The 10,645-nt window shown below is 37.5% G+C and overlaps 1 protein-coding gene across 1 annotated transcript in view; it reads left to right on the top strand.

Moving 5' to 3' along the window:
• The first annotated feature begins 2,585 nt into the window (after positions 1–2,585).
• The window catches only part of VIPR2 (vasoactive intestinal peptide receptor 2), a 52,357-nt gene continuing 44,297 nt past the window's right edge, over positions 2,586–10,645 (top strand). Inside the window, exon 1 of the mRNA XM_009870659.1 lies at positions 2,586–2,709. Within this exon, the coding sequence (XP_009868961.1) occupies positions 2,586–2,709 (124 nt within the window). The remainder of the gene's footprint in view (positions 2,710–10,645) is intronic.

Genomic DNA, 10,645 nt, shown 5'->3' with positions numbered 1-10,645 from the left:
CACCCAGACCTGTCCCCGGGGCAGCGGCGCTGCCGCTCGGTCCCCGCCTGCGTTCTCCGGCAGCCGGTGGGCAGCGGAGTTTGCCGAGAGTTTTCACAGAGCGCGGCCCTGGTGCGGTCGAGAGGGTCGCTGGCTGCCGTAATGTGGGGCGGAAAAACCTGAGAGATTCGTTGCTTTTTAGTACTTGCAGCCGGCTTACAACATATGAAGCATTCAGAATATTAAGACTTTAAATATAGGGCGTCTGCTTTTAACATCTTTCTGTTTTTAAGCGTTTCTTCAGCTGTCTGTAAAAGTCTATACCATTGCTGGAAACACGATTTACAAAAAAGGAAAAAAGAAAAATCTGCCTTCCAAATATTTCCAATTTTTGTTGCAAATTTTAAAATAACAGATCATTTCCACCAAAAGTCGGGAAACCATGCTGAAGGTAAATGTAAGCTGCTTGTCAGAAGAAATGTTTTTTCCAGTCAAACTGCTGTTCTGGATGCCTTAAAACTTGTTAAGCCACTACAAACGCAGAGACCTCTCAGCTGGATTTCGAGCTGTGTGCAGTTCTGCCTTTGGTGGTTACAAAAGATAACCTGTCTTCGGTAAAGCAGAGGGAAAGATGGATGAGCACCTGACGTGAAAGGTGGCGAGTGCCCTCAAAATCCAGTCTTGATGTTTTTCAGGACGTGGTCAGTGCCACATCGTCTTGAACCCTAGATCTCTTCAGCTTGGTGAACTACATCTGAGTGAAACAGGTGCATGCATTAGAACAAAGTATATTGCAGTTTGGCATACGTCCCAGGTTTGAAAAGTAATGTATTACCTTTGGGTACTAACAAATTTATGTTCTCAAAGTAACCTTTGCTATTAGATCACAGCTCCTGGGAAACTTGCAGTTATTTTGGAAGTAGAGAGAGAAGCCACTTATTTGGCAGGTTTCTTAATTGCAGTAGCTGTTTTAATTTATCCCTCATTTGGTTAACATTTCTATTTACTGAAACCTATCTTTCCAAGACCCAGTAATTATAATACTTTTTGATGAGTAAGAGATCTACTCTCAGTTACTGAATATTTGCAATTGAAAAAAAAAATCAGAATCAGTTACGTGAAAGGAAAATGCATTGAAAATGTTAGTATGCATAGGACTTTATTTTATATGGAACCTACCTGGAAAGTAGATAATACACAACAAAACACATATTTTCAGTATAATGCTAAACTTTCTCTTATAGGTGCTAGAACTCCTATTATGTTAAGGATCTGTACAAATTCACTTTAAAAAGAAAAAAAAAAATCTGCCCTGAAAACCTGTAATTTCACTAGTCAATACAGAGAAAAGATGAGGAAGTAAGGACCTGATGTTGTAGATAGTGAAATAAGACATTTTGAGAAGAGACAGATTTTTGCGAGTTTTCTTAACGGCTCCTGCTGTTACGCTTATGGCTATTACACTTTTTTTTTTAAAAGCTGTGCAAGTGACTTGCTCACAGGGAGACTGCAGAATGACCAGGTTCTTAGTTCTGATTCCAGGTCCTAGGTTTTGGGTCCATGATCACAGCTTAAGTAATTAAGTATGGCCATTTTTTTTTTTAAAAAAAGTACTATTTCATGAATCAGACATCATTACCAGTTTCTGTTATTAAACATCTCCTTTTAAAAGTACGAGAAAGAGAGAGAAACCACCCTTTTCTTGGTAGAGACATGTGTGAGGCTGACTGAATTACTGCATGTTCACAGTTTATTTCATTACTGTGTTACTTCATTTGAGCTAATCTCACTGTCCTTTCAGCCCCAGTGACATTTCTTACTTTCCCATTTGTCAGCTGCTACAGTAATTTCTCCTATGTATTCTCTTATGAACTTTGCAGGTTTCTCTCTTAGCCTCTGTCTACCTCCATGAATCCAACGGACTTCAGTACGACTTCCCCGTGGCTTGTTTCTCTCCCCACTACTGCTACCTCCCTGTGTCTTCCCGAGGACATAAATAACCCTTTCCGAAAACCAAGGAACCGGGGGAAGGGCTGTAGACAAGTAAAGGCACTAGTGCTTTCATTTTTAAAGGAGCTGGGTTTTCTTAAATCAAATAATCATGCTCTGGGCCCTTCAGGAGATAAATATACATAGTGGAAAAGGGAAGAAGAGCAAAATTTACCATGTCAGAAAGAATGTGGTTTGATTGGTTTTCATGTTCTGTGAGTCATACTAAATTTTCAGCTTCCTAACTTACTACAAAAGCAAAAAAAAAAAAACAACCAAATGAGTTAACTTTCCTGCTTCAGTTTAATTCTTTTTTTTTTTTTCCCTGGAGGAAAGAGTCTCATGAAAGAATACTAGTGAATGCACCAGAAAGTTAAACGTTTTCTTGTAAATTACAATTGGCCGTGAAATGCTACGGGAAGGAGCCAGTGAATACTCTGGTAGAGTAATGTTTTGTTTTGAAAAGTCAATGTATGAGGAGCGAAAATGGGCAATGACTGTGTCTGTAAAATGCATAGAACATACTTGGGCAAAACCATTGCCAGTTAAAGTTGTGGCTTTCTGTATCGGTAGTTGCATCCTTCATAAAGCATTTGAATGTGTTTCACATCCCTGGCATGTTTGTTAATTTGACACAGGTGAATGGTGTCCATCCAGAATGCCGGTTTCAGCTGGAGATTCACAAGGAGGAAACGAGATGCATGGAACTTCTAAAGAGTGCAAAGCCAGTGGACTACAAAGGTAAGAAAAGATAAGCTGTAATGTAGAGACAGCTGGAGCATTCAGGATTTTCTCCACTTGCCTTCTTTGCTGTTGAGGTTGTAGTTGCTGTATTTGTCTGTACTGTGCTTATGAATTTATGTATTTTAGAATTTATGCAGATATTATGTTAAAGGTACAGCTTCAGCAAGCCTGTTGAGAGAGGTGTGCCAGGCAATAGGCACGCACCGGGCGCCACTCTAGATGGGAGCAAATGCATTCTCATGTTTTAAGTTGCTGCTGCTGGTATTTTCTGATGGGCAAAGAAGATGACAGGGCCAGCAGAAAGAATGTCTGAGAAAAAGCTGAAAGCCTTGGATCCAAACATCTCTCTCTGGCTATGGTTGAAAGTAAAGTAGTAGTATTAAGAATGATCTCTGGGTTTCCCAGGCAGAAGATGTTTCAGACAGAAGGTCAGATTCACTCTCAAAGTACCATAAAGTCACGCAAAGTAAAAACTGGAAAAACAAATTTTCTCTGTTAGTTTATTGATTTTATTTTTTCTCTATATAGAAAGATAAATATATAGATAAAGGTATGGCCTATTGTAATTTAACAGAAGAAGGAAGAGGAGATGTAGTTTATTATTTTTCAGTTTTAAATTTTACTGCATTTACTTGTTATATTTTCGTGTGAGTACGATGTAAGAACATGAGAAAATGACATTATTCTTCCAAGTTGGAGCTGCCAGTAAAGCCATTTGTTCAGCAAGCAAAACACCAAGGTGACAGATAAATCCAAATGAAATGCATTTAGAGCATTAAAATATCTAGGGCAGAGCTTGGTTTAGAGGTTTTGGGTTTTTTTTTAGGAAAGTTGGAGGTGTGTATTTATTAATTTATTTAAATTTTAATGACAAAGGCATCAATGTTTTATGATTAGTTATCTTTTGCGAGCTGTATGCCAGAGCTTGTGAGCAGAAAGCAATCTCTGCACACCTACTGGTTGAAAGGTAACAGTGCTTTTTGTAGTGCTTCCTTTGCGTACCTTTTCTGCCCAGCACTCCTCTGCTAACATGTGGAATCCTGGAAGGAAGGATGCCCTTTCAGTGAGACGGATTAAGGGGAAAGAAATTTTAGATCTAAAGGCAATTGAACATTTTTCAGTTCAAAGTACAATTTTGATTTTTGCAAAGTAAGGTCACATCTAAAACTAATCATTAAATTCCTGTTGTTAAACAATTTTAAGTGACTGGAGGTATTTAATTTCAAATTAGTTCTACAAAGCACTGTCTCGCTGGTGGCCTCCCTTTTGATGTGGTGGTCCAGGTATGTATTGTCTCGGAATAACGGGGCTCCTTGCAATACTACAGCTCTTGCAGCGCTGTTTTTTCCTTTGGCTGCACTGGGTGATACATAGTGTATTTGTTTTTTCATATTCACTCTGTTTTGAACGCGCTCTGAAGATGATTGTGGTACCTCAGGGACCTGCCATCTGCAGCGCTCTTTGGGCATAAACATGAGTCCCAACTGATGGTGCTTTCTCCACCTCCCATCTTGATTTAAATGTGCAGCTCCCCCAGTGCATGCTCTAATATCAATTTGTATACAACAAAATAATTAAAAGGATCAGAAGGAGTTTGTATTTTCTATAATTTCTCCTTTTTATTAATCCAGTAATTAGAAAAATTATAATAACAGTGAATAATTTACATGGATATCTCTCCAAGCAAAATCTTACTGAAATAATTCATCTACATTTTTAGGTTTTTTTATTTATATGAGTGGTGAAGAGAGACAGCTGTTACATAAATAATAGTAGTGTGAAGCCAGATGGAGGAATAATTACTAGCCCAGCTAAATGAATTAAATCTTGAATTAATAAGTTTACTATTAGCTATTATATGGCTTTGAAAGTCAAGCTTTCTTCAAGATCCACTTTTGTGATCCAGATGCTGGGCTTTTCCAAGGGTATCCTTGTGATGCACACCAGTTTTATTTTGGGTTCCCTAGAGGAAGGAAGAAGTTTTCTGTGAATATTTTCTTCACAGCCTCTTTTCACGGGAAGAGAGGTGTCTCCTGAAGGTAAACTGCTGTGGACGAACTTCATGTCTTGGAAGGAGATAATATGTCTGATGGTGTTGATTCAACCTCCTTCACATAGTGATAAAATAACAGTGGAAGGGTTTATACATTTAACAGAATGCCTGTTTGAAACTAAGGGAATATCCCATTTTGTAGTAGACTGGAATAAAGCCCCTGTGGTAAAAACTTTAAAACTGTATGTTTAATGTTATACAAGAATTTACCCTATACTTCATGTTACAGATACCTTTGCAAAGAACCTGTTCAGAAGAGCCTACATTAAATATATGCATATGTTCTTCAAAAAATATCAATTCTCTGCATGTCCTTATTTTCCTAATAAACTCTCTGTATTCATACAAAGATATAAGAGACTTGCAGACTATGACAGTGATACTCTGACTGTTGATAAAGAATTACTAATGAAAATTGGCAAGCTGGAACTAGTCCAAATCCTAGCTGCATAGCTAAAACTTGTAGTACATTTGAAACATAATTCATTACAATAAATTCACACATCCTGTTTTGCTTTTTCCTGAATGGAAAAGATGGTTATACAGCCCTTGTGACTCTTTAGTGCCTTCCAAAAGCTATAATAAAAGCTAGTGAATGTCTTGTCTAGAATTCTGAAGTAAAGGTTCACTGAGATTTTCCACAGGAGGCTTGAATCTCCACTATCAAAATCAGTGGGATTTTTTTCAAGAACCTCCTCGGCACCTGAGAAGCCTTCACACCTTTATGTAACATGCTCCAGGATTTGACGTGCATGTGCAGCTACTGAATTTTGGAATTTATGGGACAGGCAGTTTCTACTTTGCTGTAAATGACAATTATGTATTGAATACCTTATCTAATACTTCTCAGTTCCCAGTTAGGGAGATATAAAGGAAAGTTTTAAAGGTGGTTGTGAATTATGTTTTTTACATAATAAAATGATGTTATAGTCGTCTTACCTGAGCTGCCTCATAATGTGGGCTGAAGAATTTCCCTGAGTAATTTTTGTAGTGCGCCTAAAATCACTAACTATGAAGTCTACAAAGAACTTTCTTCATGGCTTAATAAAGCAGTAGTGCATTTTGCAAGGCAACACTGTATGAATCCTGTGTAAATATTCTTTGAACAATATTAAGGATATGTTAAAACCACAGGACCCTGTTTGTCTTAATTCTGCTCATTTGCCAATGTCAAACTGTTAAACATCCAGACCTCCTGCTTTGCACCCTTTGGGGGATTTTCAGGCATTAGCACATACTCTTCCATTAGTGGAGAGCATTACACTCCGTTTAGGGAAGAAAGTCACTCTTCCAAGATGTGCAGAAGTGCCTTCCTCTCTGTAGTGCTCTCTAGCAAATCTAGTTGTTTATTTTATGAGGACTGCGTTAGCTTCTGTCTGCATTTGTTTTCTTCTTTCCTCCTATCATTTGTCACCTGAGGTATAGACGTATCTTAACTGGAAGCTTAGGAGAGGATTTTTTGTGTGTGTGTTCATTTCTGGAGGGCAGATGAATTGCATTCGAAATAGCTCATAATAGCTACACATTTTGAGGTCCATTGGAAAAACACTAATTTATTTTTTGCCTACTACTCATGGCTTGTCCTTTTACAGAAATAAAAAGCTCCCAATGAAATTGATTGAATCTTATGGTCAAAAATGTTAAAAACTCAGTCAGTAGACTTTATAACAGGGTTCTACAAGAAAAAATTCTAAAAATATTTCATTATGAAAAAATTAATTCTAGGGTATTTTTTATTAATTTTGGAATGAGTGGCTGCACAGTTAAATGGGTCTTTTCAACGATAACTTTCCAAAATGTGTTTTTATGAGACCCATATGCCAGACAACATTTTTAATTTTAGATACAATATTTTAACTTTGAGGAAGAGATGTAGACAGAGAGAGAAATGGCTTTGGAAAGAATTTCTTAAATCTCTCAAAAGAGATTTAAGAACAGCTGGTAATGGGAAGTTAAACCAGACAGGACTACCAAAACGATACTCTTACTTATTCATAAATTTAAAGCAAGAGGGACAAAAGTTGCTATATAATCCAATCTCCTGAATTACACTGCCAGAAGAATTTCACTCAGGGACTGCAGCACTGAGCTCATAGTCTTGTGGATGAAACAGAGCACTTTTTTCTGAAAACTCTTCAGGACGGTGGGATGAATATTCAGATGTTGGACCCATGGCAAGTTGTCCGAAAGTTAGTTTATCCAGCTGACCCCTGCTGTTATTTCTCCAGTAAAAAAGGTGCCTTTTTTGCATTCCACGCTCACACATAGACACATACACATTTCTCTCTGTATCACAGAAAAAAAGCTAACTGTAAGTATAACTAAGCCAACCTGACAATCACTCTTTACTCCACATCAGTAAATAGGAGATTTACACAAAGCCAGATGAGGCCTTTCTTTTGCTACGTGAAAAGGAATCACCTCAAGGTTCCGCTTTTCTTAATTCTCCCAATTTCATCAGGGTCTTCCATTGGTTTTGTTTGGTTTTGCAGCTATTTTCTCTGTAAAATGAGCCAGCAGTTCAGATTGCAGTGCTGTTTAGAGTTATTTGAGGTAGTATTAAAAGTGGAATTAAATGAGATAGTGCCATCATCAAGTTCCTCTCATGCAGTAGCTCTTGGAAGGACAACTTTTAGCTTCTTCAAGAACTGTGCTGCTGCCTTTCTAGCTATAGCACATGACATGTTGCTACTTTTTGATTCACACAGTTTTTTTATGAGATGAGCTGAAGCTGATGCTTTGAATGCTTAACTATTTTGGCTTCCATTAATTTAAGTGTCACTATTAATGACACCATATGAAACCAATCATCATTATGGTACTGATAATATTGGGGCTTTGCAGAAGCTATACTTATTTATTTGAGGGCAGAAGAGAATATCTGAGTTATCTGCTCTGGAGACTGGGTGGTAATTGAGGAAGAAACTTGAATGAAAAGAGTTGCCTACTGAAAAATAACCAACAGGAAATTGGTTAAAAATAACCAACGGTGAAGATGAAGAAAATGTCCTGATCAGTCGTATTAAAAAATATCACGTAACAAAGGTTACTGAGAGTAAAAATAACTTTTTTTTAGGAAGAAGAAAGGCAACACATGGCCACAGATACATTCTACAATTTTGAAGGTCTGAAATTTCTATCCCCCCAAAACATAAATAGAAATTCAGCAGTAGACGTTAAAAAATGGCATTTGGAACCCTGAAAAATGAAAGTGTGCAGCCATAAGTGAATTTATTTTGTTTTTCAGAAGATTCTGAAAGACGTATTGCCCCACATAGTTTTGCACTTGAGTCTGGTAAAGACAGCGGTGGCCGTGGCAGTTTACTCTTCATTACATTCAAAGATGAAATACCACAGGGATGCAATCTTGCATATGAAAGCACTAACAGAGCTTCAGCTAATACAACAAATAGCACATGGGTTAGACATAATCCAGACTAACAGAAATACATGGTCCCAGTACTTTACAGAGACTTTAAATATTTTGTGGTGGGATTTATATGAACAGGAGATTGATATTTATTGTTGTTTTTTTAAGAATGTATAGCATGTCTAAATTGGGGCAAGATGAAGGTACTTCTTACAACTTTGACTATACATCCATTAACATCTTCACAGCATAATAGAAAATGGTATTCTTCTGGTAATATTAGAATGCTGTCCAGTCATACAAAAATAAATGCTTTTGTCTCCAAAAAACATTTTGAGTAGTTGGAAAGCAGGATTTACTTGGTGGAAAATTTGGATGGAAATGTGTTTTCTTTTTCAGAGGGTTTTTTCAAAGTTTTTAGCTGGCAACTTCCATATTTCCTGACAGAACCCTAAAAATATGTGAATTACATTAAAATATAAAATTGGCTTGTAGATTTTTGATTCCCCAATGGGAAACTGGAAGGGAAATTAGCCATTTTTTCTGAAATGTTTCATTTAGTGAATAGCCAGTAATCCCCTAGAAATGTCAGTAACAGTATTTTTGCTACTCATGGTAATAGGACTGACTTTTGAAAACCTGTAAACCTATAAACATCTGAGGTGAATATAAGATAAACTCTATTGATTTTGTCATTCTGTTTAGCTAGTTGAATCCAAGATATACCATAGACTTCCAAAACTTTACAAGCCCTAGGATGGCCAGGCAGGGCCATGACAGTGGGTGGAAGCCCATGAAGGGGCAGGCCCAGGCTCTGCTGTGACAGAGCTGAAGTTGGTGCCATCCAAGTTGATGGCACCCACGACATGTCTGAAGGCCCAACCCTGGGCTTAGATGGGACCCTGGGCAGGGGCGTGAGGCTGGTCAGGGCCGTTAATGCCTGTTCGTGCGCTCCAGGCCCTGACAAAAGTAGACAGCAAATAACTCAAATTTCCAAAGTATCTTGGAGCAATAGTATTTTTGTTACTGTCTTATTCCTACAACCGCTTTAAACAGTTCTGCTGTGTTTGCTTTGCTCCCAGTTAGCTGGCTTGCTGTTTCTCCAGCACCTCCTTTTTCTTTCTTTCTTATTACTTGTGTGAAAATGCGGAAAGAATTTCAGTCCGTATATGTTCATAAATTCTCACGCGGCCTAAATTACACACTAGGGCGTTCAGACCTGCAGTCTAGAAAACATTGCCCATAAGAGGTGAGATTGCTCCTGCTTTGTCAAGTTAAATACAAAAATCAAAATGTTTCCCCATTTGAAAAATAAACCCTAGGCTAGCTGACAACTTTCTGGCTGATTTTCAAAGCACTCTCTGTTTGTTTCATGTATCATGCATGCCTAGACAGTTTAAAAAATGCTAAACCTCTTTTGGAATTTGCAATTTTAAAAATCTAAATGCAAAGTGCCACCTAGTGGTTAATATATGGGTTAAATTTATATATAAACAAAACTTTCCAGTACAAATCCAGTGTCACACATTTTTATAGACGAAGAGGCACATGTAGGTAAGCAAATCGGTTGCTCAGATACTGGATCTCAGCAGGATGATGGATGTGGTGGAACTACTTATGTAAGCTGAAAAAAATGGGAAGCAAAGTGTAGTTTAGAGTCCGTTATGTTTCTTTTCATTCTGCAGTATCTGCAAATGCTTAAGAAGCGTTTAAGACCAAACATTCAAATAAAGTAAGTGATCTCATTGAAACTAGCTAAGAATAGCTTCTGCAATATCGTCTGGAGGAACAAGAGGGAAGAGGAGTGACATTGTGGCCACACTTTGGGGTCATTGAACATAGATTTTCTGGGAAGATGGATTGTTTCCTTGGATATGCTGCAAATGACACATCAGAGAACTAAATGAGGAAAGTGAAGATATTGAGAAGAGATTGTTGTAGGTAGGGTGCAGGAGAGTTCTTCTAGAACACAGAAATGGGGGTGAAGAAGCTATTTTTTTTCCTTTGCTAGCTTTATTAATACATAAAGAAGAATGTAAAGTATGTGGTAGTAGTGATGCACAGAAGTTGAGGAGCTAAGACAGATCAAGAGCTGGACTAGTTTTATATGTCTACATATCAGACTGAATGAATAAAAACAAGGCTTGAGAATTTGTTGAGGCAGGATACAAACAGGAACTAAATCCATTGTTGGACATGAAAGGATAAAAATGTACATTAAAATACTTTGGGGTACTTAGTTGGGGTTTTTTAAAATACAAAGAAAATAGCAAACATTGTGAAATAAACATTGAAGCCATTTTAGTTTTATGCAAAATATATTTTCCATAGAATTGTTGGTAAAATCGTTACTAGAACTAAAGTGTAAAACCTTACTTAAAACTAATTTTTTTTTTGTATCTTGATTAATATCCTTTGGATACAGTAGGAAACAGTCTAATATATGTGGGAGATGGGGAAAAATTCCAGAGAAAAGAACGTGCATAGTGATTTTGTGAAATGCAGCAGGA

Source organism: Apaloderma vittatum, unplaced genomic scaffold (genome assembly GCF_000703405.1).
Source record: "Apaloderma vittatum isolate BGI_N311 unplaced genomic scaffold, ASM70340v1 scaffold17240, whole genome shotgun sequence".
NCBI lineage: Eukaryota > Metazoa > Chordata > Aves > Trogoniformes > Trogonidae > Apaloderma > Apaloderma vittatum.
The sequence above is the reverse complement of the archived record's forward strand: the minus strand, read 5'-3'. Positions and strand labels throughout refer to the sequence as shown.